General features: G+C 37.0%; 1 protein-coding gene across 1 annotated transcript; it reads left to right on the forward strand.

Moving 5' to 3' along the window:
* Positions 1-9: 9 nt before the first annotated feature.
* On the forward strand, positions 10-11,402 carry LOC119574507 (E3 UFM1-protein ligase 1-like). The gene is made up of 12 exons (XM_037921766.1): positions 10-166; positions 2,064-2,209; positions 2,601-2,845; positions 3,347-3,536; positions 4,339-4,488; positions 4,826-5,001; positions 5,622-5,840; positions 6,081-6,563; positions 7,005-7,145; positions 8,780-8,946; positions 10,293-10,504; positions 10,762-11,402. Exons 1-12 carry the CDS (start codon positions 87-89, stop codon positions 10,899-10,901), a joined length of 2,349 nt encoding a protein of 782 aa, XP_037777694.1. The 5' UTR covers positions 10-86; the 3' UTR covers positions 10,902-11,402.
* The last annotated feature ends 9,166 nt before the right edge of the window (positions 11,403-20,568 follow it).

The raw sequence follows: 20,568 nt of genomic DNA on the forward strand, positions 1-20,568 counted from the left end.
ATAAATGACTATCCTATCTGAAACGATTATAAGCAATCTAAATTATTTAAAATCATTTCGGCATTGTGGAGTGTCAATAGTAAAACATGTCGTCGACGGCTTGGGACGAAATCAAGCGGCTGGCTGCTGATTTTCAGCGAGTTCAGCTCACTTCGTCACATCAGAAGTAAGGAAAATACCGGAAAAGAAGCTATAAGTATTTATAGGCATATGCGATCAATTTCAAGAGATAACAGGTCTCGGAAGTTTAAAGATTTTGTCGAAATATGTTGCAACGAGATCTATAAGAAATTTTTGACATTAGATTAATTGTCAAATGTCTTGTCATTCAGGGAAGGAGAACAAAAACAAAAAAAGCCCAGATACATTGAAATATGCGCTCGATCACCAGTAGACAGACTTTCTTGAACAAATTGTTTATTGGTCGGTTAATTTTTTACATGGAAGAAATCGAAATATTTTATATGAAACTTTCCCTTTTCTGTATGTATAAGATTGATGGTAATTCATACTGAAAGGGCAGAATTGCAGACACAGACAGTACAGATATTCATCAATTACTTATTATTTGTACAATTCACGTTGGTTTTAGTGAGTGGCCTGGTATTTAAGTGACACATGAAATACATTATGCTAAATATTTTAAAAACTTATGATTATGATAAATTTAAGATTATATTTAGTCTATAGTGTCCAGACACGTAATTTTAAACATTCCAGACTTAGTAGTTTTAATCATTGGAAACCAGTGATGTTTGGGTGTAATAAAGAGTGGGTGTAATAAAGTGTGTTTGCCATATATGCATTGGCTTGTCATAGATAAAATTTGGTTAGATTTTTCAGTTGTGACATGGCTTTTATTGCAGAGAATAATGATTTCACATGTAATTTGATGTTATTAAAATGAATTAGATTTTCATTTGTATTGCAAGTCTGCAGTTAAGAAGCTAGCAACCTCTCCCCACCTGACAGGTCACATAGCCAAATGTAAATTTAGGCATTTGGGTAGAGGGGGAGGGGAAGGGAGGCATGGATCATATAAAGTATATTTGATTTCTATATTATGTAAAATGAAAGAAAATGTTAAGTATGTGTTATTCTGTCACTTATATTCCCCTTTGAATTAGTGTTGAAAGGGACAGGTCACAAATCAAATGTGATTATGAATGCAAAAGTCATTGTGTAACTGAATTAAGGAACTGAAAATGATTCTGATAAAATTGCCAGCAAAACAAACTTTAACCTGTTTTGTGATGTTTGAGCACGTAGAGTTCTTTTCCTTGACTCATGCTTGGATAAGTCAAATACTTTATCTTGTTCCATTACATGACGTGTTTGATTTTGGTCGATATTCACCGCATACTTGCCTCATTGACACATATAAAACAACAAAATTTGTAATAGTCCATTTTTTTTCAAAAGTGTACATTTTCTATATAGCTTAATGCTTTAGAAAATTTGCCAATATCCGAGTGGTGTAGGAGGCATATTTTTAGAAAAACATGGAATGGAATGTGATAGAGGGACCAGTTTGTGTCTGCCCCAACCTTGAGTCAGATTTATGCCAATAACTATCTCCATATATTTGCATGTTGCATTTTAAAATTTCTCAGCACAATGTTGTAATAATAAATGATTATTAGAATGCAGGTGAAATTATAGTAGAAAAGGCATAGGTTATTTAGAGTTAAAAAAAAAAAGAGTAAAAAAAAAAAGTGAAGATCACCGGATAGATATGGTCATTAATGTTATAGTAGAGTATGATAATGTAAAAAAGAAGGATGAGAAATAGAAAAAGGTGGAAAACGAGAGTAAAGATATAGAGTGAAGATAAATAAATGCTATGGAATGATGTGTAGAGAATGAAGAATTGTAAGTCTAGTCCTGTAGCACTACCATATGTCATGGAATTGAGTATATATACTTATTATATAAGTAACATGGTGTTTCTCTCATATAACTCTCCCCCGTCTCTCTCTCCCTTTCTCCCTTTTCCTTTTTCTTTTCCTTTTTTAAAAATTATCCTGCCTTATGATTAAACTTATGTGTCTCTCCATCCCTAGATTATCAGAGCGCAATTGCATTGAAATTATCAGCAAGTTAGAGAAGCTTGGTCTTCTCAAAGTCTACCACACAAATGATGGGAAAGAGTACATTACCCCGGAACATCTTACTAAAGAGATTGAAGATGAGCTGTTTGTATGCGGAGGTATTTAAGGAACCTAATATTACTTTTCTCTTTAAGGTTGATGTTTGTGACATAAGATGCAAAGGCATTGTGTGTGTGTGTGTGTGTGTGTGTGTGTGTGTGTGTGTGTGTGTGTGTGTGTGTGTCTGTGTGTGTCTGTGTCTGTGTCTGTGTCTGTGTCTGTGTCTGTGTCTGTCTGTGTGTGTCTGTCTGTGTGTGTGTCTGTCTGTCTGTCTGTCTGTCTTTATCTCTATCACTTATTGTATATGTTGTAAGCATGTCTATTTTTCTTCATTTATTTATGTGCAAAGTTTTCTTATATGATAATTATAATAAAACTTTCAGTGACAATTGTGAATAGTTGAAATGTAATGGTTTATAAATAATACCTTGATCCTGCATCTCCTTATAGGTAGGGTGAACCTCACAGAGCTGGTCAATGTACTTGGTGTTGATCTCTCAATAATTGAAAAGCGAGCTGCTGCCCTAGCCAACAGACAGTCCTCAAAGACATACCTTGTGCTAGGAAACCTTGTATCAAAACATTACCTTGATACCATTGCGGAGGAGATAAATGAGAGACTGATGCAAGCTGGCTGTTTGAATCTAGTGAACCTTGTAAAGAAGTATGACCTTCCAGAAAATTTCTTGTTGGAGGTAGGAGGCTTTTAAAACAGATTTCTTGATAAAAGAGAGAGGCATTTTACTAGGGCCTTTATTGATATTTGGATATACTTACTATTGAATGAAATACTTAATGAGAAAATTTAGGGTAGTAATGAGAAAGATTAGGATATTAGTTTTTGGAGATTAAACTTTCAGTCCATCCAGTAAGTATGATTAACAGTAATAAAAAGATTTAGAAATCATTTTGATTTCACAAAAAAGGGGGGGAAATGTAATGAGTATTAATGCTAGTAATTTTTTAAATGAACAGTAATCAACAATTGCAAGTTAATAATTGTTTAATACACTCTTGGTGGAATTTTCCTATTGCTTACCAGGTTTTGCACCAGTCACCTGCTAGTCTGATTTTGAGTCTACTTTTCAGGGGCTGTAACTCCATCAGGGTCAAAGAATTAAGAAATATGACATGGGTGCTTTTGCTTGCTTGTCATGATGTAATTAGTTTTACTATTCAATCTCATTTTTTTGCAGGCTATAGTAGAACGACTTGGAAGTATTATTCAAGGTCAGCAAGACACAGAGGATCAAAATTTGTTCTTCAACGATGCCTTCTTGGTACGCCACCAAGCTCACGTGCGTGGTGTGCTGTCTGCTATCACAAAGCCAACAAAGGTTTCAACCATCATCAGTCAGCATGGCCTGCAAGAGAGACTATTCTTCAGTAAGTCTGTTCTTATTCCAATTATGGTGACAAGAATCTTTTAGCTTCAAACCATACTTCTTGGAAATGGGGTTAGGTTCCACTACCTAATTTAGCACACTTTTTAGTCAAACTTCATATATCTTAGCATTCCAAACCATTTATATTTCAAAGCTTAAAACACAAAAATATCTTTGTAAGAGATAATATATCAATAAACACTACATTAAAAGAAATGCTAAAGTGGTGATAGGAGAATCAGTTTAGTATTGTTTGGTAATATTTCATCCAAAATGTCTTTTTGTTCTTTTTGATTTGATAATGTGGGGCAAAACAACCCCAAATTAATCAGAAATGCTAGTTCCAAAGAATTTCAGCTAAATTGATTTTGGACATCCTCTAGGCTTAATCTTTCTTTTATAAACTCAGGAATACCCATGAGAATTGAGCCACCATCCAAATTAGAAAGCAAAGTGTGAGGTTCACACATAAATAAAACTTTCAGTGGCTATAACAAAAACATAAAAGCAAGGGTGACAGTTTTAATAGAGTCAAGTTTTGAGGTCTCCATTAAGTATGAATTTAAAGGTAAAGAGGAAGCATTGATGCATTGATACACTTTTTTTATTATTATTATTTTTTTTAAGGGGGGGGAATCCTAAAATATATATCAATAAATGATATATTTGGTTAATTTCAAAACTGTAGTTGGCAGAAGATTACAAAGTTTCAAGTTACACAGTATAGAGCTCTTGTAATTTCTGCTCTTTTTTGGGGTGTATGATATAATACAAATCATTCTAATAGTATTTTTGACTTGCAGATGTTGCAGAAAAGTTGATAGCCACAGGACGAGTGCTTGGTATCATGACAGGCAACCGGCAGCTTCACATGGCTATGTATATTCCCCACATTTATTCTCGCACCCAAAAGGAATGGGTGGATAATTTCTGGAGGCAAAATGGTTACCTTGGTAAGTTAAAAGTGGATGATTTATATACCTTTTCTTTTCAAGAAGAAAAAAAAAAAAAATCAGTGTTTAGTGTGACTGACTTGAATCAGATATAATTAACTATCAATCATGATACAGCCCTGCCAGCCATATGATTACACAACTGTATATCAAGATTGAATGCACCATAAGATAATAGAAGTTATTTGAATTTTTCCAAAAATTACCTTTAAAAACAATGTGAAGGCCACTGTTATTGGTTTGTGGGCCATTTGTGATGCACAGGTTCCTTATAAATACTCACCATAACTTTTATCAAAGATTTACATTTTAAAGATAAGTACTTCTTTACTTGAAGAGTTGGATGGGCTTCGACGTATAGGCATTGACAATCCTGAGGCCTTTGTTCGACGGCACTTAAAGGATGTGGAAATGACCTTCGTGGGAAATGTATGTGTTGGGCCAGTGCTTATCGACCAGATTGAAGGTGCTATCAGTGATGCTGTTATATCTGGAAGATGGGTAGATGTTTATGTAAGTATTCTGCTAAAAGGAAAAGTAATGTAATGTATACTAATTTATGTAAGTATTATGCTAAAAAAAAAGAAAGAAAAAAAAAAAAATCTACAGTGATGTTTCAATCCCAAGTGCAGATATTAGATATATTTTAACTGGCAAATATTACATTGTTTGAAGCATTTGAAATCCCTTGTTATGTATGATAGAATATTAGTAGTGACCTATCAATATTTCTTTTGATTTGATTTTTAAAATAAATATAGTTGTGGTAAGTGATGATTACCCTTAATTATAACAGTGGATACAAAGCAATTCTGTAACGCTGTCATGATATATGCCATTTTAATTTACATGGATTTTCCTGTTGGTGATGAATATGGATGTTTAGATATTTGCAGTATTATCATATTTGAATGTGAAGATATTTGGTATATTAATTAATGTGGATGTTTAGATATTTGCCACAATAAGAAAATAATACTAGAAATTACTGTAGTCATTACAAGGCATTAATACTTCTATGTTGTTATTTCAGTATAGACTTTCTTATTGTGGTAGTGTTTATATTGTCTCTATACTTGAAGATGAAACTGATTATGTGTATTTCTGCTCATACCTTGTTAATGTCTTCGTAGCCCATCCTTCCAACAATGTTCTCACCTGAGGAGGGCAACCAATTAGTAGAAATTGCCCTCAAGAAGCGTCAAGACACCAAGTCAAAAACATCTTCGAGAGTCCTGTGTGATACCATTGTTGTAAGTGAACAACTGGTAACGAAGCTCACTAATGAACTACAGCAGCTGATGCCAGCAAGGGCAAAGGAGGCTATTGAACAAGGAGTGTTTAAAGTACAGGTTAGTTTAACTGGAAGTGCTTGCTTATTATACTAAGAAGTTTAACTCCTGATATATATATATATATATATATATATATATATATATATATATATATATATATATATATATATATATATATATATATATATTTTTTTTTTTTTTTTTTTTTTTTTTTATTTTATTTTTTTTTTTTTAATAGTTTGGTGACAATATTCTTTTTTTAAGTTTTATTTTTGTATCATCAAACTATTCTTCTAGGTTACCACAGGAAAGGCAAAGGATGAAAGCAGCAAAAATAAAAAAGATGAACGCCGAAAGAAAGCAGCTGGTGGGAAGTCTGGGGGAGGCACACAGGGCCGAGAGACGAAGACGAAGGCAGTAAAAAACAAGCACAAAGGCAGGAAAGGTGCATCCAGGGACTCGGACTCTGAGGACGACACGCCTCCTCCACAGCCATCTGGTAGTGGGAAGTTCCCCCACGTAGAATTCCTTTCACTTGAGGACTTACAGACGGAGATTTCCAACTTCTCAGAATTGGTTGATTGTCCAGAAGAATTAGTAGAGGCTCTGGCATCAGAACTCAATCCAGGACTGACTCGCCAGTTCCAGGATGTGGCACAAACAGCATTCTTGGCAACAGTCTCTGCAGGAAGTGATGCTCGCAAGAAAACACACCAACAGCTTGTGGAGAAAGTGTCTGCTTTGCTTACAACTATACGTCTGGCAGAAAAGGGTTTAAAAGTATGCTTAAATTGAGATTTGTATAATGTTTGAATCCAGATAATTGCTACAATATGCAATATATTGAATTCCTTTTGTTAAGTCAATGCCGATGGGCAAATATTCTGCTAATTTTTTTTTTTTTGTGAAATCTCTACACATAGATGGCTCTGCTAATGCTTAGCCACAAAGGAGTCTATTAGTAGACCTTGTAACCTTACCTGATTTCACCTTTCCTTGAATTGGTGGGAAAAAATATTTTCAAAATCAAGGAAAAAGGTTAACAGACTAGATAGGCAGTATTCGTGATTGGTTTATTGGTGACTTAGTGACTTAGTACAAGTGTAGCCATCTATGTATAAAAACAACTAATAAAGTAGACTCACAGTGGGCATGGCATGTACGTACCCATTGGCTTTGGCTTAATGAATTTATGCAATATCTTACCTCTTTGCCTTTCAGGTCTTTGATGAGGAGAAACAGATACAGTTGAAGAAACATCTGTTGAAGACCCAGTGTTCTGAAATCATCAATGAATTGCTTATCTACTTAGCAGATGAAAGCCATCTAGACATTTCAAAAGATAAGGATATCACACCGGAGGTAGGCCTAAACTTTCTTACTCTTATTTTTTTTTTAATTTATTGTGTAAGATACAACAGTTGTTAACCCCTGCATTCTGGATGATATGACCATCACATTATGAAAAGATTTGGCTTGACGTGAACATGCCATCATGGGAAAATCTGGCTGTGGGCTGGGGTGATCGAACTTGCTGTCGTGAACTTTTCGTCTGAAGGCCAGTGTGATGGGAAAAGATGCCACAAGTTCACAAACCTCTTGGAGGGTGATTAAACTCATGTTTAGAAAGGGCCTTTGCATTATTTCCATCGATAAATGAGTGTGGAATGTAGTATCTATGAGCATGACTTGAAGAGGGCCAGCTCCAGGGAGAAGGCCATTTCCATGCTCAGTATCTAGCCTGTGTGACAGCAGCATAGGTTGTATTACAGAAAATTGAATATTACAAAATAATGGGAGATGTTATGGAATCAGTGCAAGGTTAACAGTCTATTACCATCTGGATAAAGCAGATATTGGACATTGGAAAATGGCAAAAAAGCTAAAAATGCTTATGCATAAAATGAGAAAATAACATTGTAAAGGGGAGCCTAATGCCTGTAATTTGGGCCATGTGATTGCCAAGAAGCAACCAGATCCATTGAGTTAATATAATTGGGTATTAATAGGGAATGGAAATGTATTAATAAATTACTCATAGCCCCTATTTAACCCATTACTGACGGGTAGCATTCATAGAGGCCCGGGCCTCGCTGCCGGGGGCTTATATCGTTGCCCGAGCATGCGCGACCACTCATGCCAAATACCAGCATCCCATGCCGTTTCTTCGTAATACTATGAAAATATGTTGTATTTTCAGTTTTCATTATTTTTTACAGTCTAGTTGCCAAACTTCCTGATAAATTGAGACTGAAGGGTATTTTTGTTGTTATCTAGACTCCATAGTTGATCATTATTCGGTCTATAGTCCGAATAAAATAAGCAGTGTGCGGCATCATGGAGTTGAAATTGTCGGTTTGTTGCATTTTTTTTGTTTGTTGCATGGTAAAAATGAGAAAGTGTTAAAACCGACTTAATCACACTTTCACAAGCAGAAAAACAATCTTTTGCCGTGATTGTAACAAAAAAAAAACTCCTCTATGGCATGTGCGTACGTGCCCCCGGCAGATGGTCCCGCCATGCTATGGCATGTACGTACATGCCACCCGTCGGCAATGGGTTAATGGTATTGGTAATATTTCATGCAAAATGCTTTAATGATTTATCAATGAATTCCTTCCAAGAGACCAATAATTTATCAATGAATTCCTTCTAAGAGACCATCAGTACAAAAGTAATGTAGAAAAGGGAAAGATAGAGAGACAGATGGATATAACAAAATTAGAGATGGGGGGAAATGACAGAACAATTTCATAAGCTTGTCATGAGTGAGCTTTTTTATAAAAAGATTTTTTTTTTTACATAATACCTTGTATACCAATTAGCACAAACTAGAATCTGACCTAACCTTATTATTCTGAGCATAACTACAATAATCTGGCTTGAAAATGGCAGTATCACTTCAACGCTTGCTGCATCTCTGGGATAAGGACTATAGTAGATTCATCACCAAACGTGAGTCTAACAACTGACTAGGTGATCCAATCCTATTACAGATTCGACAGAGTGCCATCAAAAACTTACCAGATGATACAAAGGAAGTGATGATGACAGCCCACAAGACGCTAGCAGCTTCAGACGTTGATGAATTCATGGATGCAGCTGATGAAGCCATTGCTGCTGCTGGTCTTATGCTCAAGAAGAAAGACAACAAAAAGGATCGGTAATCTTGCATAAGATGTTTGTGTTATCTTTTTGTGTAGGACCTTGTTTTTCTCCATAACTTTAAGGCAGGAGGGAAGAATCTCAAAAAAAAGGGAACAAAATATAAATGTGGAGAAGTATTTTTCTTTTTTCATTATTCTTACAGTTGGTTCTTAACATTCATGAGCTTGAATATAATTTAGTGTATGAAAACAATAAGAAATCAAAAGGTGAAATTTTAAAGGTGATGATCAGTCCCATTTTGATTTTGCTAAAATCTCTTCTTTTGTATCATTAATTGCACCAATTTGAGCTGTAAAATGTAAATAATCCTGAGTTATGGGAAGCTACTGATACATATAATTCATGGCAGGCATACAAAAAAAAGGGGGAGGAGAGTAATTGGATGAATAAGAGAGGAGAGAGAGAAAAACGAAAAAGATAAAAAAGAGAGCATGGTGGCTATGATTTAGGACTATGATCTGGAATGGTGTCCTCAGGTATGTGCTTAGTCCAGATTCCCTCCTACATCAAGCCAGACCACCAGTGAGGAAAGTTTGTTTGTTCTAGGAGTATTTATGTTTAGAAAATCTGTTTCCACCTTTAAGGAATGTTGCACCAGCAGGACCCACTAAATTCATGATATACAGTGGTGTGTGTGTGTGTGTGTGTGTGTGTGCGTGTGCGTGCGCGTGTGCGTGTGCGTTTTTTTTTGTTTTGTTTTTTTATAAGGGGTGGGGGGGGGCGTTCAGTTCTGCTATTACACTTTGTCAACATTTTAATGTCAGTATATCAACATGATAACACTGGCAAGTTACATTTGTGTTTCCATATCTGTTGTAAGTTATAGATTTAATAATTTTTGATAATTTGAAATTAATTATGATATATTTAATTTAATTTTGTAGCTAGGGTCAGTAAATTTTAAAGTTTAAACCAAGTTAAAAGGGTTCTGGAATGATTAACTACCATAACAAAGCCATTAGGTAGCCTAATAGCACACATTTCCAAAATTTTAACAGTTGTAAAGATTTAGGAACATACCCTGCATGAATGATAAGGATAACTTTATTGTTGTTTTTACTTGTTTTATTTATTTATTTATTTTTATTTATGCATTTTTATTTCTTTTATCCCTGTTATTATAATGTTCAAAATTATTATGAGTATCATTATTATTTTTTTATCATCATTATTATTTTTATCATTAACATTATCCGATCGTGTATATTGGATTTAGTAATAGTAGATACTTTTTATATAACCTAAATATAGAAAATAGAATAAAATTCATGCCTATAAAAAAATGGTAAACCTCAGTATATTCTTATTTAATTTATTACTTCTTCCCTTCCCTCTTCCCAGGCAAGTGTTACAAAACCACCGGTGTGCTCTGTTGGACCAGCTGGATGGGTCGCTTGATGCACCTCTGACACTGCACTTGGCATGTCTGTTGCTTTTCCAGTCTGTCACAGGGAACATGCTACATGCCTCAGGGAAATTTGTGCCTCATATCTTGTCATACGTAAAGAATAGCCTACCTGTGGATCAGTTTGCTATCTTGCAGGATTACCAAGGTAAGGAGGAGGAGGAAGAAGTGGAGTGAAAGAATTTTTATTTTTATTTTTTGCTTGCTTGATTACTTACATAGTGACTTACTTTCATGTTTGTATGATTTCTCTATTTAATTTTATATTCAACAAGATTGCTCTATGGTTTATAGAGGAGTTTAGTCTTCCTTAAGATATCACAGCCATGTGGTCTCTCCTCTGTTATTGTGGCAGTATGTCATTTCATTCCGTGTTGTGCATTGCTGATCATTTTACCTTTGCAGATTTGGTGATAAAGTCACTGGTGGCCAAAGATGATGAGAACACCCTGGGAGATATCAAGCTTCAGTTGGAGACCCTGACACCCAAAGTCAAGGAGATTGCTGTAACATTTAAGAAGTCTAATACTCACAATGATGAATAAAGGGATTAGGAATTGAAGGGGAATGCTTTTGAGTCTTATATCAAATAGAATGGGCTCAAAAATCAGTAGTGTCCAGATGGGGACTTGCAATATTTCAGGATTCATTGAAATCACTTTGGAATAAAGTGAAATTTGATAAATTTTATTGTTAAGCCTTGTTTTGTTAAGCAGTGTTGAATATGTTAAGCATTTTTTTTTCAACAATGGTTGCAGAAATGTGTATATATTTTTACATGTGGTTTGGTTCTGTAGTGGTGCTTTGAATAAAAAGAGAATATATATATATTATGCAGCATTTTGAGTACACATGTCAGTGACTAGTTGTACAGTTCATACATCATAAAATACTATTTATTTGACAAAAACAAAGCAGTAAATATGAAATAAATCACACCATATTATTTTATTATTATAATTTTCATTGCCATCATGCAAGCCATCTTTTTCATCACTTATTGTCAGTGCATTGTTGAGAAGACAGAAATATATTTCATTGCAGTTTATTCTATTTCTTTAAAAACCCTTCTTTGGTAAGTCATATGTGATAAGTAATTATTAATAGTTATTTGGTAAGATTTTGTATTTTTATTTCACTTTCAGCTATAATAAAAATAAAAATAAAAATAAAATAAAATAAATAAAAAGGTGATGGAGAATATTATCATTATTATTATTATTATCGTTGTCACCATCACCACCATCATCATCAATCATCATCATCATTTATCATCATCATCACCACCACCATCATCAATCATCATCATCATCATCATCAATCATCATCATCATCACTTTATTATTGTTATCATCATTATCATTACTGTATGTTATTATTATTATTATTAATGTTATAATTACTGTTTTATCATCATCATCATTATCTTTATTTTTCTCTTGATGATGATGATGATGATGATAACGATGACGATGATGACGACGATGACAATGACAGTGTTAATAATAATAACAATGATGATAATGATAATGGTGGTTATAATGATGATGGTGATAATAATAATGATAATGATGTGAATGTATGAAAATTGGTCTCAAAATCATCCAAGTAATAAACTTGATATTAGTTGATAATAAGGATAACTATATAATAAGGCAACACCCTAGTAAGTAAAATAAAACAATTAGAAAAGTGAGGAAGTATGACAAATTAACTTTGCTGAGGTAGCTGGATGGCAGAAGGAAGTCATGAAGAATTATAATTAAGTATTTTATTTAAAGTTGAGTGTAAAAAATATTGAGAGATTCTTAGCTGTTTACGAGGCAGATAATTTTAATTATGGAAATGTAACTTGTTAAATACTACAAAAAATCTTGTTCAAAAATCAGTTCAGCTATTATTTTAACAGGTCAGGGACTAGGAATTGAGAGGTTTCACATTTTATAGTTAAAAAAAAGTCTATATCATATAATTTGTATAACATAGAAAAAATATCAGAGCTAATATTACAAAGAATCTGATTTAGCATAAATTATTATAGAAAGCATTGTTTGTATTTTTCATTAAAGATATATGGTTACTTTGCAGCTATTTGTATCCAAAACATGTGCTTTTGTGTTTCTCTTCTATAAATGTCATAAGTTGTTTTGTTTGAATGTTTGAGATACTGTATGGAAAGTACAAAAATGTTTGGGACATTGCCTTTAAGGCAGTGTATACTAGCTTTTTGGGGGACATATTGTATTTGAGTGTGCACATGAATTAATTGTCATAAAAATAAATACATGCTTGGGGAAAAAGAACATAGGATTTATCACTATTATTATATTCTCTGTTTCCTTACATGTTGCCTTTTTCCTTGTATCTTACTAATGAAGGAAGGTAAGCCAGAAACAAGAAATTAAACTTTCCGTTATGCTCTCTTATAAATTCAAATTGACACTCACTCCACGAGAAGAAAAGAAACATTCCTTGTAAATATGTAACTCTATGAAGCCTCATTGCTTTTGTGATGATACAGATCTGATGGTGCACTAAATAGCAAACGACAGAGAAGTCGCAGTCCACTAAAGATAAGTCATATCATTACTCCATTTCTGGGAATGCTTGCTTCAGTCTTCAAGTGATTTTTCGTAGCTAAAAATAACATCCCTGTGTGACAATGACATTACAGAGATCGGAGACAACTGATTTGATAATGTTCGTTGTGAAGTGGCAAATGTTTTCGCTCTTCTCACACAACAAATGCTGCGTTCGGAACTTGGCCATGTCTTGACCGTACGGAAACCCAATGTTGGCTTCCTGACAAATTGTCCATCTCGTCCACCTTGCCTTCCTTCGCAGCCGGGCGAGCAAGGCGAAATGACGTCATAATATCTTTTGTATGTAAACAATGAGAGTTGCAAGCAATCATAAGATATTGACAGGTAATTTTATGGCCCTCCATTGTTGTTGTCAAAGGGTATTTTTGTGTTTGTAGGTAAGTTATTTGTGCTTTAGAAGGAGTTACAAACCTAAGCAGCGTGTAAAATAAAAACCGATATTACAAAATAGTAAATGTTTACTTAACTTGCTGGTCGCACGTGGGCAATAAAGGCCTCGGAGATTCCAAACGCCTTTTAACGACTGCCGCGGAATTGAACTCGGGACCACTAAGGCCGGAGTCCAGTCCTCTAACCACTGGACCAACGCGGCAGTCTCTGTCTCTGTCTCTTCTCTCTCTGCTCTCTCTCTCTGCTCTCTCTCTCTTCTCTCTCTCCTCTCTCTCTCTCTCTCTTCTCTCTCGTCTCCTTCTCCTCTCTCTGTCTCTCTCTGTTCTGTGTCTTTCTCTGTGTGTGTTTGTGTTTGTTTGTATGTGTTTTTGTGTTTGTATGTGTGGGTGTGTTTGTATGTGTGGGTGTGCTTGCATGTGTGTTTGTGTGTTTGTGTGTGTGTGTGTGTGTGTGTTGTGTGTGTGTGTTTTTTGTAGAAAAGGGGTGTTTAAAAATATAATATATAAATATATTATTTTTTATTTATATATATAATTTATGGTTGGGGGGTTGGGGGGTGGGGGGTTTTTGGGGGGTTTTGTGTGTGTGTGTGTGTGTGTGTGTGTGTGTGTGTGTGTTTTGTTTTTTGTGTTTTGTTTTTTGTTTTTTTTTTTTTTTTTTTTTTTTGTGTGTTGTGTTTTTTGTACTATATGCATATATTTTTAATATATAAAAATAATATATATATTTATATATAATTTTTATATATATATATATATATATATATTGTCTACCCAGGGGGGTTTTTTGTCTCTGTCAAAACATGTGTTAACATGAAAGGATACCTGGCTGTTTTTTAACTAAGGACCGGGGAAAACCCCTGACGCGCGGGCGTGGCGGGGGACGGGGGAACAAGCCGAGAGACGGAGTTGGGTGCTGCTCCTTAAAAGCCTCGTGTGTGCCCTTGTGCCTAATAAACCTGGTGTTGCCCTATTAAAAGCTTAGGGCGTGGACTGCGGGTTTTCCCCCCTGTTTTGGGGCCTATAGAAAAGTGTCGGTAAAAAACTTGTTTAAATAAAGAAACTGTGTTTTTTTTTATTTCGTCCCTGCCTCGCCATTGCTTTTCCCCTGGTGTTCGGGGACGCGTGGTGCTGGGTGCCTCTTGGGCTGTTCATGTTCCGCCCTGTGGAAAACCCCGTCTCCCTAGCCTGCTTGTTTTTGGTGGCAAGAGACGAGGTGGTGGGCGAAACCCAATTGGTGTCAGGAGGGGGTTTTGTGTATTTGATCGTGAACCCCGATTTATCATGCGCCAAAGATGGCGGCAGCCTGGGGGGGAGGGGCTATACTGGGGCAGGCACATGAGGTGAAGCCGACCCAGAGGGGCCTATCACTCCCATGCTGCCGTTGAAGGAATGGAAAAACAAAAAGGGCAGGGGGGAAGGCAGGCGCACCATCTCGTCGAATGCAGGAAAGGGAAAGGAGAGAACGTTCTCCGCTTGTTAGGTGCTACAAGAATCTTCATCTGGGGAAATGAAATCAGCTACACCGAAAGGCCTGAAAACGCGTGAAATGAAGAGGGAAAGAGGTGCCGCTCTGAAGGCGAGGTTCAGGGCCTGGGGAGGAAGTAAAGGCGGAAAGGCGGCGTCATGGGGTAAAACGTTGAAAGCGAGAAGCGACGGGGTTTCGGCAACAAAATGCCAGGTGTCAATTTACGGGGGTCTGCCTGGGGTCCGTGGCAGGGAACCCCCGGGCCTCGCAGCGTCGTGTCGGGGCCAGGGGGCGCTGCAGAAGGCGGGGGACCCATGGGAACCGCTCCCTTGGTAAGGGTGGCGGCAAACTCGGCCCGGTCCCCCCCCCTCGTTCCTCCCTCCCCCCTTTTCCTCCACCCCGGGCGTGTTTTTCCGGCCCCGGTTCTCCACCCTGGCCCCTCGGCCTCCAGACTTCGTGGGCGTAGCCCTGATACGACGGGAAGGGGGCCCTGGGAGGCATTTTCTCCAATTTGAAATGCTGGCATCTGCCCGGGGCGGGAGCCAGGAAAAAGGCCCTGCAGCTGGTACCCGCCTAAGGGCCCCGGGGTTTGAAGTGTTGGGGCATCTCCCGGGCACCCCAACATGCCTCTTAAAACCCCAGCGGGGCGAGGCTTGAAACCCCGTTTCGGCCCACCCCCGGGCCCGGGGTATAGGGGCCCCCTTGAAGAAGCGGACTCGTGAGCTGGCGAGACACTGTCCCCGCTGGCGCGGATGTGGGGCGCGGAAAGGAGGTCGTCCCCAGGCTCGGAAAGATGATTGTGGTCCTCCCCGCGATTTCTTTTTTTGACGCTTTGCAGGACCGAGCTGAATCTACGTCAAGCGGCACACCTGGGGACCTGCAGGGGGCGCGGGAGGGCCCCTTGAGTTCGAGGCCTTCCTGGGGAAACCGGGGGCCTGGGGCCAGCTGCTCACCCGCCGTACCTCCGGGGCCCGGGAAGGCTAAGGTGGAGAAGGTACATTGGGAAGGTGAGCCCGAGCATTTTCCAGGCTTGTTTGGCGCTGGGGAAAGGAAGGGCACAGACTACCGGGGTCGGGGGGAGGGGAGAACACTCCCTTCAAGCGGACGGATTCTGATCCTTCCAGCGTGCTGAAAGGGCTGGGGCGGTATGGTCCCCATCCAAGTCGCCCTAGGGCAAAGGGAAGGGGTCGGGCGGAAATTTTGGACAGGCGGAAAGGGGGCAGAAACCCCCAGCCGTCCTCGGTTCCCGGCCCCGACTTGGGAAAGCTGCTGTCGACCAGCCGATGCAGGTGGAGGGCTCGAAAGGGGGGAAAGCCAGCCGCCTAAGTGGACACTGGGCTAAAAGGACCCTAGTGCGCCTGATATGTTGGCCACTAGCGTTTTCCAGAGCCCCAGGACTTGGTTCACGGGCATTTGTGCGCTCAAGGGCCAGTGGAGGCTCGTATTGGCGTGGGCGCATGGTGCAGCGGCTGCGGTGTAGGGCCGATCTGGAGGGAACTGCTTGCGGGCCTTGACTACCTGCCGAGAAAAGGCGGTGTCGACCTTGGACGGGAAACTGGTGAGGGTGCCGGGGAAATGTCCCTTGCTTCCAGAGGGTTTCTGTCAAAGGGGTTACGGGTAGCGACTGCACCCTTTCCCCAGGACAGAGTCTAGAAAACCGGGGTCGATGTCCAAAAGGGCGTGGGGGCAAAGGGGCCCCGTGAGCCCATTTAAAACCCGCAGCTGGCTGATGGGTACGGTTGGGGGGGGGGGCTTTTGGACAGGGGGGGGGTTGTTACAGTTTGGTAGCTAACTTCTCAGTAAGGCCCCGAAGTGCCACTGGGCAAAGCTGGGGACTTGTGAGGAAGTGGATCACCAGAAAATCTCGGGACAAGGGGTTGGTTGGTTTTGGGGGCCGTTGCCGACTTCCTCGGGGTTGGCGCCCGGGTTGGCGTTACCATGGGGCCGGAAACTACTCTGGGGGCCTGGGGAAAAGAATGACGTTAGCCCCCCGTACGGGGATAGACGTGGGACCTGACCGAGATGAGGACGAGAATTTGGCGGGGAGGCGTGCAGGGAGACTCAAGGTGACCATGACCCGGGCTTGGACAGGAGATACCCCCCTGGGGCCACTACCATCTAAAACCCCCCCCCCACCCCTCCAGAAGACCCCACGAGGCGAAGAAAGCCGCGCGGTGAAAGATTTTTGTGTTTCGAAACTGATTTTATTTAAATTTTTTTGTAGTTTGTTTCGGTTTGATATGTCAAGCGATTTGGGGGGGGGTATGCTTTCGCCGGGGGTCTTTTTCTCTGGCGAAAATGTTTAACGAAAAGATGACCTGGGCTGTGTTAACATGAAGGGACCTGGGGAAAAATGACGCAGCTGGGTGTTAGCGGGGGGGCGGGGGAACAAGCCAGAGACGGGTTGGGTGCTGCTCCTGTTAAGACCTCGTGTTGCCCTTTTGGCCCGAGATAAACCTGTTTGCCCCGTTTTAAACTTTTTTTGTTTGTGCTGCTGGTTTTCCCCCCCTATTGTGCCTTAGAAAAGTGACGGGGAAAAAACTTTTTAAATAAGGAAACTGATTTTTTTGGGTTTTTTTTCGTGCCCCCCCGCCCTTGCGTTTTTCCCCCCTGGTGTTCTGGACCTGGGGGCTCGGTGCCCCTTTGGGCTTTCGTGTTCACGACCCCGTGGATAAAAACCCTCTCTAGCCTCCTTGTGTTGGTGGCGGAGCGAGGTGGTCCGTAAAATATATATATATATATATAATATAAAAATTATATATATTATAAATATATTAATATACATTTTTAAACAACCAAGAAAAAAAAAAAAAAAAAAAAAAAACCAATCAAACCACAAAACCAAGCACACCACACACACACACACCACACACCACCCACACCACCCCCAAAAACAAACACACACACACAAATATATTTTTTTTTGTGTGTGTTTGTGAGGTAATTATCTATATTAATATTAATATTATATATTTTATAATATATATATATACTTTCATATTGATATATATATATTAATATATATTTTATATATATATAATAATATATAATAATTTAATATATACTAATAATTATAATTTTTTTTTTAAAATATTATATTATATATTATTTTATAATTTTATTATTTAAAATTTATATTTTAAAAAAAAAAAATCTTATCTTGATTTTTTTTGGTTTTATATATAATTTTATATATATATATAAAAAAAAATTTAAATTTCATATAATATACATTAATTATACATTTTTATATTAAAATATATTTTATAATATAAAAATATATATAATATTTTATAATATTATATATTTTTTATTAAAAAATAAAATTATAAAAATATTAATATATATATTATATTATATAATATATATATAATTATTTTTAATATAATATTAATATAATAATAAAAAAATATAATATATATAATATAAATAAAAAAAAATATAATATATAATTTTTAAAATTAATATATTTAATATATAAATTTTAAAAATAAATTTTCTATATATATTATATTTTTTAAAAATATTATAATATATATATATAATTATATATTTTAAAATATATATTTATAATTATAATATAATATAATATATATATTTTAAAAAAAAACAACAAACAACACCAACAAACAACAACATATTCCCCCCCACAAAAAAACATATTTTTAAAAAAATTAAACCCAAAATTATATTAAAAAATTTTTAATTTTTTTAAATTTTTTTAAAAATTCATTAGGAAGAAAATTTTAAAATAATTTTTTTTAAATTTTTAAATTTTTATAAAAACATCACCAAAAAAAAAAAATACCATTGGTACCCCAACCCCTCCTTTTAAATTTCTCCGTTTTTAATAAATTTAAAAAATTTTTTCATTCAACTATGAACTTTTAATCTCTTGAAACGCTTTGTTGTTTGCAAAACCCTTTTGGGCAAAAGGAAATCCTTTTTATTTTTTTTAAGAAATTTCGTTTTCCTTCCCTTTCCCTTTTTTCCCTTTTTTTAAAAAAAATTAAAAATTTTTATGTTTTTTTGTGGGGTTTTTTAAAATTTTTTTTTGGGTTTTTTTGGGCTTTTTTCCTTTATTTTTTTTTTGGGCCTTCCTTTTTTCCTTTCTTGTTTTTTCTTTTTTTTCCCTTAAATTATAAATAAATTAATATAATTTTTAAAATTTTTTAGAAACCCCCCCCCCCCCCCTTTTTTTTTTTTTTTTTTTTTTTAAAAAAATTTTTTTAAAAAAAAAAAAAAATTTTTTTTTTTTTTTTTTTTTCCCACAAAAAAAAAATTTTACTTTTTTTTCATTTTTTAATATGGCTTTTTTCCTTTTCATTTTTGTGTTCACGTTCTAGTTTGTTTCTTTTAATTATATATATATATTATAATATATATATAAAATATATATATATATTTTAAATTTAAAATATAATGATATATTGCATTATATATGTTATTACATACACACACCGCACACCACAAAAAACCCCCAACCCCACAGCACACAACAACACCACAAAAACCACCACACACACACACACACCACATATAATATTTATATTTTAATATTATATTATATATATATATTTTATTTTATTATATATGTTTTGGGTTGTGGGTTTTTTTGTGTTGTTTTTTGGGTGTGTGTGTGTTTTGGTGTTGTGTTTGTGGTTGTCTACTGGCCGTTTGAGGAACTCAGTAATCAAGCCTTTAGATTACCTCTTTTTTTTGAATAGACTATTAGCCGGGGTTATGCCGCACCTTGCCGCACTCACGCTGCATTTCACACTCATGCATGCTCAACCCACGCAGCATTCACTCCTCACTCACTCACTCACTCCAAAACATTTTTGGTTTATCCCCTAAAAGCACTAAGCTGAAAGGGATTTTTGTAGCGATTGGGGGCAAAACCTACGTTTAAAAAATTTCTTTTCCAAAAATGTTGTGTGTCCGAAATATAACATCGATATTGGGTTTTCATATTTATCGTTTTCTAATGTTATAATTTTTTAATAAAAGCACGAGGAAGAATCTTAAAAAACCGCCACTTGCTCAGCGACATCCCAAAGGGGATACATCCGGGGTTTGAAATTCATTTTGAAAACTAATTGCTCTGAAAATAAAATGATAATCGTCTATCAAAATTTTTCCCCCCATGTGGGGAAAGGCAAAATATGATATTAAAATACTATGGTACGAATAATGTTGCCTGATAAAAGTGTGCTATAATATTTGCCCATTTGACCCTTTTTTACACACTTCCCTCTTCTTCTACCCCTTCCCCCCTTCTCGAAAAACCGAAAACCAAAGGGTTCAGAAAAGAATTCTGTTTTGGCAGTGATCTCTTTACTCGTTTTCCCCGGTATGAACTAAGACAATACCCCGCTCGTTCCTTCTCTCTCTTTTTCTCTTTCTTTCCCTTTTCCCCTCTCTCCCTCTCTCCTTCTCCCCCTTTCTCTCTCTCTCTCTCCTCCCCCCTCTCTCTCTCTCTCTCTCTCTCTCTCTCTCTTTCCCCTTCCTTCCGCCCCTCCTCTTTTCCCCCCTTTTTCCTTACGTTTGGGAGGCAGGGAAACACGGGAAAAAAAATTTTTTTTTGTTGAAAGCATAACCAAGTGGAGGCGAGAATGTCGGGGTTTGGGGCAAAGAAAAGGCAAAAAAGTTTCAGCTCTGTGGCAGGGGGGAAATGTCTTCCCGGGGAGGAGGGACCGTTCGACTTCCTTTTGGGCCCCCCCCAGAAGTTCTGTTTGGGGAGACGTTTAAT

The sequence above is a fragment of the Penaeus monodon genome, chromosome 6, assembly GCF_015228065.2.
Source record: "Penaeus monodon isolate SGIC_2016 chromosome 6, NSTDA_Pmon_1, whole genome shotgun sequence".
Classification (NCBI taxonomy): domain Eukaryota; kingdom Metazoa; phylum Arthropoda; class Malacostraca; order Decapoda; family Penaeidae; genus Penaeus; species Penaeus monodon.